Source organism: Capsella rubella, unplaced genomic scaffold (assembly GCF_000375325.1).
Source record: "Capsella rubella cultivar Monte Gargano unplaced genomic scaffold, Caprub1_0 scaffold_6, whole genome shotgun sequence".
Classification (NCBI taxonomy): Eukaryota; Viridiplantae; Streptophyta; class Magnoliopsida; order Brassicales; family Brassicaceae; genus Capsella; species Capsella rubella.
In genome coordinates this window covers 11,657,303-11,664,775 of record NW_006238918.1, presented here as the reverse complement: position 1 = coordinate 11,664,775, position 7,473 = coordinate 11,657,303, and the positions used below count along the sequence as shown (strand labels likewise).

At 34.0% G+C, this 7,473-nt stretch overlaps 1 protein-coding gene across 1 annotated transcript; it reads left to right on the top strand.

Moving 5' to 3' along the window:
• Window positions 1-1,950: 1,950 nt before the first annotated feature.
• Window positions 1,951-2,448, top strand: LOC111829984. The gene is made up of 2 exons (XM_023780300.1): window positions 1,951-2,134; window positions 2,249-2,448. The coding sequence occupies exons 1-2, from the start codon at window positions 1,951-1,953 to the stop codon at window positions 2,446-2,448; spliced, it is 384 nt and encodes a 127-aa protein (XP_023636068.1).
• Window positions 2,449-7,473: the final 5,025 nt, after the last annotated feature.

Here is a 7,473-nt window from a genome sequence, read left to right as displayed (position 1 = left end):
TATTCTAGTTACACAAGGTTCCTAAACTATACAAATCAAATATTATGACTTAAATGGGAATCATATTGTCATATCTCTTACACGCCTTTTCAAGATGGAGGGGCACTAACGACCCCAATCTTGTCTCTGAGTAGAATTAACCATTCACGTGAAAGAGGCTTAGTCAAGGCATCATCTAATTTATCTTTAGTGTTTACATGAGCGACACATAATTCTCCTTGTTGTACTAGGTCTCAGACAAAATGGTATTCAATAACAATGTGCTTCATCCGGGAGTGAAACACCGGATTCGCACATAGAAATGTAACTTCGATGAACAACCAGTGGAACTAGGAGCGAGATCCCGAATTCAATCAAAATCTTACATATCCAACTTAGTTTGTATGTAACATACGCAATTCAATGTATTCAACTTCATTAGAGGATCTTGCTACGCCATTTTGTTTCTTAGATATTAACAAGATTGGATGTTTGTCATGGTAGACGATATACGAGTTGGTTGAAACATAGTCATCTGAGTCTCTAGTCCAGTAAGTATCTGACAAAGCATGAAGTGTTAACTTGTTCTTTGCTAAAAAATACCATGTGTTGGTCTATCAGGAAGGTATCGTTAAACCTGTTTGGCAGATTGCCAAATGTTCTTCCATTAGACAATGCATGAACTGAGACAATGGAATAACGGCATAAACTATATCCAAGCGTGTGAAAGCTAGACACTGTAGCCGTCCGACCAATTTACTATACTCCAACTAGGCAAATAAAGGCTTACCAGCATTGAGAGCTAATTTCATGGAAGAAGCCATTGGTCTGACCTTGGGTGTTTTGTTTGCCATGCCATATAGGTCTAGAACGTCGAGTATGCAATTGTCCCAAGAGAGATAGAAACTGATTGATGTTCGTCGGGCTTCAATGGCCAAAAGGTAATTTAGATCCTCAACATGCTTAACAAAGAACCGTTCACCCCAGAGATTGAGTGTTCGCTGAATTCATGGTTTGGTGGGCTAGGTTTTTCCCATGATGAGGATATCGTCAACATACACTAGATAGACAAATGCAGCTCCAAATTTGATTACAAACATAGACGTTTAAGATAATGAAATATGAAAAACAATGCTGAGCAGAAAATTCATAGTACCACGCTCGACGTTTGCAAAGAATGCACACATCAGAAGGATTATTAATGTCAATAAAACCTAGAGGTTGTTCCATGTAGACTTCCTCATTCAACGTTGCAAGGAGAAAAGTTACAGTTAAGCTATCGAATTGACCATGAATTAGTAACCGCATTATCAAAAAAAATTCTGATGGTGGTAGACTTGATCACCGGACTGAGGGTACAGTCTTGGCCATATTGTTGATTGTAGCGGTTCGCCACAAGCCTTGCTTTGCACTTGTTGTGAGAACCATTAGAAAGAAACTTCTTCTTAAAAACCCACTTACATTCGACAGCGTTGAAATGAGACTCTCGGGGAACAAGATCAAATGTTCAATTGCGAGAGAGAGCATCAATTTCCATGAAAAAGGCAACATTTGAGAGCTTGATTCACCTTTCGCGTTTCAGCCGGAATGCTGCATAAGAGAGCAGTCGGGTCATTGTATTTTGGATTTTGCTTAAGAATATGATTTTTCGGGCGTGTGATCATTAAGTGAGTGTTTTCGGAGAAGGTTGTGGAGGAGTAGGTGACGGAGACGTTTGTCGCGTCAAAGACGCATAGGACATTTCAACTAGAGAAGACCTTCCACTAGTTGAACCTTGATTCTTCCCTATTAGCTTTTTGTATTCTATCATACCTTATAGTACACGAAGGTGGGCCTGAATAAGAAGAGGCCAATACACTTCTTGAATCATATGAGCGAGTAAGAGAGGCACCATCTTCTGTCGGTGTATGCTGTGATGCCGTTTAATCCTTAGCTTGTAGGTTAGTATCAGATCTCGGGGGTCTAGGCGGGATGGATGGTACGAGTGACGGTTGTGGCGAAGGTGGTGAAAAAGGTGTAGGTGGATGTGGATTGTTGATTAGAACCACGTTTATATGGAAAGTATTTGGTGGAGATGGAGTGTTTGGGCTCAGTTGTGGAGATGGAAAGATTGGGTTAGTGAACGCGAACACATGCTTATCAAATTTTACACGGCGTGAGACATAGATTTTCCTAGAGTTTTGCTCAAGGAAAAGATATGTACTTTCAGTTTGAGAATATCCAAGGATCACTGTGTAGAGCGATCTTCAAGTTAGTTTCTTGTGTATAGGCACATCTTTGGGTCTAAATTGGGAAAAGTGTCATTTTACGGTTAAAGAAGGCAAAGTTTTGGGTCATAAGATATCCGAGAAGGGGATTGAGGTTGATAGAGCCAAAATTGAAGTAGTGACCAACTTAGCACCGCCAAACTCGAATCAAAAGGATAAGAAGTTTCTTGGATCACGTTGGGTTCTAAAGAAGACTCATTAAAGACTTCTCCAATATCGCAAGACCACTCACAAGGCTTGTAAGTAAAGATGTTGCTTTTGAGTTTAAGTTTGATGAGGAGTGTCTCGAAATTTTCAAGAAGATACATGATGATTTGGTTAGTGCTCCAATAGTTTCACCTCTGGATTGGAACTACATTTTGAGATTATGTGTGATGCGAGTGACTTTGTGGTTGGAACGGCGCTTAGTCTAAGATAGGATAAAAACCTTAATGTCATCTACTATGCTAGTAGAAATTAATATAAGTTAGGATAATTTAATATACAGTAATTATTTTGAAATTAATCTTCTATACTATTAAAAGGTGAGCACTTTTTGTAAATGTTGCCAAACAAGATTAAATCAAAATAATGAAATAAAATGTGACCTAAACCTATAGCCAAACAGAATTAATGACAGATTTTCACATAAAAAAATGCTTTAAAATAAATAAAAAATCAAAACTAATAACTAACCAATATTCCTGGAAACCATAATAAATTTGTTACCATAAAATGTGGCCTATTAAATTCGAAATTTTATATTTGTAAACATATTTTAGATTTTTCTAATACATTTTACTTAATTTAAACAAATATATTTCAAAATATTATAATATTTTAATTTTTGAAAGTGTTTAAAATAAATTGATATTTATAGTATTAATTATATATATGTAAACAGTTTAAATTAGGTAAATAAACGTTTTTGATATTAGGTAAACAGTTTAATTATATTTACAATCAATTCCACCTCATAATTAATCGCACTTCATAAAATTCTTGATCTTTATTTCTATTAAATTTATATATATACTCAGAAATAATATATATATATATATTTTTTTGGTATGACGGAAATAATATAGATTACAATAATGAAAATCAAATATTAATCATTATCCAAATTATACTTCAAATATCTAATACTGATTTCAAAAGCCAAAATTTTGAGGAAAGAATTGAAAATACAGTTTATAAAAATCAATAAGCACATCATTTTAAACTTATATTTCTGTATTTTAGTAACGTAACTACCAATTCAGAAAAGATTTCATAACATCAACGAACCATTAGGAAATCTATACATATTTCTAATAGACTTTTATATTTATTTATAAAATATAGATATTCTTTTTACTATATTCGGATTGTTACGAGTATATTCCTATTTTCAAACTAAATTTTACGTGCTTAATGAGATTGTATAAAAGATTTCTTCATATCAAACCTTTAAAACTATCTATAAATTATCAACCGGTTTTGTTAAGTATAAATATTGTAGTGATATCTTTAATCATTTTTAACTTACCAAATACTCTCGCCATCTCTAGAGAGGAAAACGACAGCAAAAAAATCTGGCTACACCTTCTGGTCACCTACCTCAAACTACTCAAATGTCTTGGTGCAATATGGTGAATTGGAAGACACCTATTTAAGTCGTTTTCTTGCTAATTAATTATATTGTAAGTCTCTACATGAGATAAGAACTAATACTCAATTATATCTTTCATTCCACTTACTAATCTTATGTATTTTAATGTTGAAAGAGGTCAAAAATGCATCACACAATGAAGAAGGCATATGTCAAGGTGCTTACGAGTAAGTACTATGGTTTATGGATCAAACAATTTCAGGGTACTAAGCATAGGCACATTTTATAGTAAAAAAATCAGGTAAGAAACTTATTTTAAATAAAAGATTATTTGTTGGTAAGTGTTGCTTATACTAAAGTAACAAAAACATTGAAGTGACTAATTTGAGATTTGGATAATACCAGAGAAGTCTTGATATGATTTCTCCTTAAACCATTAACAGAGATTTGTAATATGAGTAGTCTTAATTACTGTTCGTCGTTCATATATTATCCATCCTCATCAGTTTTTTTTTGGGAATTTTGTAGATAACATTGAAAGAAGCATCATGGGACAAATGTTTTTAGTTGTTTTTCTTCTATAAATTATATTTGGTTGTAAATTTTTTATATACTAATCATGTATGATGATGTCTATGTTTTCATCCCACTAAACAAACATTCAAGATTGAAACAAGAGAGTTACCTTTGTTGAAGAACGCTAATTGCTATCGGTATTCCCACTTAACTTTTTGTTTGGAAAAACAAGAGTATTGTTATGGTTTATGTAAATGAAGCATTGTGACCAAAAGATAATGAATATATTTAATCTATACTATAAACGTGAATCAAAAGATTCAGCAAATTTGTTTTTACTCAATTGTCTACTTTTTCTTCAGAGAGTGTAGTAATCCTGTTTTGCTATTCCTAATCGTGCGTAGCTCTACGAATTGAAATATGGATCTAAACTAGAGCAAAAAAGCAACAATTTAGAGTAAGAGGCACAAGCTGGATTTCCATAAACAAGAATAATTAGCAGAGGCATTTTAAATGCATATAATCTTAACGCGGTTGGATTGGGACACAAAGAGCAAATATAGATTCCAAACATATCAATAGCATCTATACTTATATCGATGATATAGTTCTATGTTTTAAAACATTGACCTATTTTCTATGTTTGATTAAAATATACAATCTCAAATAGGTAAATTATTATTAAAATAGTTATGAGATGGAAAAACTTGAGATATTAGGACGCATAGGACTGGGTTTATGTCCCGGAATAGAGAAACCACATTTCTTTTACCATTTGTTTTAACAATTCTCTTTAACAAAACCAAATTGTATCTTTATTTTTGTTTAAACTGATTCAAAAACAAATCAAATACTAAACTGGTATGGATTTACATTATAAATGTTAATAACATTCCTAAGAGTTACGTTTCTAAACATAACCCTTTACGTACGTAATATTTTTTAATATTTAATAATAAATTTTATTTTTGAAATCAATCCCGCACGTACGTGCGGGTCCGAATCTAGTACATATTATTTTGCATTCTTCATCCTCCTTGTCGAGGGTTATAAGTATATAAGTTTCATAGTATTCCGAATATGTTTGTGGGATCAACTGGTTAAGTTCCTTGTTAAATGTGTTTGAGGTCTTGTGTTCAAACCATGTGGATGTTGGTTTTTTCAACATTTTTTTCTTCTAAGCCAAATAAGCAAAACGACATCGTATGGAGACGCTGCCACATCATCACATACGCGGAGGCTGAGTCAGCATCCGTTATTGTTGAGTTAGCTCCGTTAACGTGTACTTCAAATTCGGCTCGATTTGAAACGTTCAGGTATGAAATTTGAATTTTATTAAAGTACAGATTTAAATTGACACTACATGTTTGTACAAGTAGAAATTGACACTACTTGGTTGAGTACATGTATGAAAAGTCCCGTTTCCCCCAAAACTACACTGGTGTCCTACGCTCCAAGCTCCACTAAGGGTTTCTCCAACCCAACACCTGTTACATTTGAATAGTAACCAAGAATAGAAGAGAGAAAGAACTAGTCTTCTTACTTCATTAGGTTTACATCCACACATATATGTAGGTGGGATAAGGGATAAGGTTACAAGGGAAGCTAATATTATAAATAATGTTAATCTATTTTTTCCCTTAGCATTACCCGTATGTATAGTATAGACCACCGTAAAGACGAGCCTAATGGTCTATACTATCCTAACTTAGTCAATATAGAATAGACCAATATAAGTAGAACATAATGGTCTATTCTATCTTGACATACTCAATATGCACATTAGTCTTCAATATTCCCCCTCAAGCTTAAGTTTAGAGATATCCGAGGTTAAGTTTGGAGTTACACGAGCCTAGTTGAGTGTCATATCTTGATCGAACACCATTAAGGTCTTTCCTTGTCTTCTGGACTTCGCACATAGGTTCTCCTTTGTCTTCTTCCTCTTTAATACTCCCCCTCAAGCTTGGGCACCCGGAACCAAAGGCCAAGCTTGCAACACGCAAACGACTACCTCATTAAAAAATCTTAACAAAGAAAACCTTTAGGGACAAAACTTTGTAAAGGGAAAAAGAGTATAGTCTTCATGGTTGATTTATGTAGCTATGGCCATGGTTTAAATGTGATATGGATTTGGCTTCTTTCTTTGACTTTTTGTTGAGACTCTAATCCTTCGTGTGTATACTCGCTTCAGAACCTTCTCCTTCTCGGTCACCACTATGGATTGATCTTCCTTGAGTCAAGCTACAATTATCCAACCGGTTCTCTTTCTCTCTTCTAGGTTTTGGATGGCTTCTTTCTCTTTTGCACCTTCAACCAAAAATGTAAAGAAATCTTAAGTATATTGGCCACAAGAATAACATTAAGCTAGATTGAGACAAAAGAGAACAAACTTAAATTGAACTAGTCTCTTACTAAGCTCAATTTAACACAAGAATATAAAACATATTTTAAACATGGAAATTCAATTTAAACATGTCACAACCAGTTTAATATTCAGTTTATAAATCCATATTTCAACAAGATAAATGTCATATCTTAGCCATGAATTTATTTCCTAGAAACAGATTTAAATATGACAAATTAAGCATGATGATTCCAAATTAGTTGAAGGCATTTCTCTAAAAACAAATCCAAATAAATCATTCTCTAAATTCAGATTCTAAGCATGACAAATTCACTTTAAATGCATGACTAAACTGAATTAAATATGAGCAATGAATTAAAGATATTGAAAGAGTTAAGGGTTTAGAGATAGCCTTTTGTCTTCATTGTTTTAATGTGTTGGTTGAGACTTGTTTTGCACCACCATTTGAGTCTATGCCCTATGGGACTCCTCTTCATGGTTGATGACTTACTAGCTAGAACTAAACCCAACTCTTCTACATCCCAATTTGGATGAGCTCATGGTTGACTTGGAAACTTCTTCTCTAGCCGCTTCCTTGTAGAATCATTAGAGCTTTTTTTTCACAGCTCCTCATTGCATATAAGCACCAAAACATGATAGAGAGGATCCATCGGTTTACCACCAGCCTTGCATCTCCACTAGTCCTTCCATCTAGCTTTTTAGTACTGTGGTTGGTCCCATCAAATGGTCTTGCTTCTCGCTTGGCTGTAACCGGCTCTAAACTCCAGGCGCTT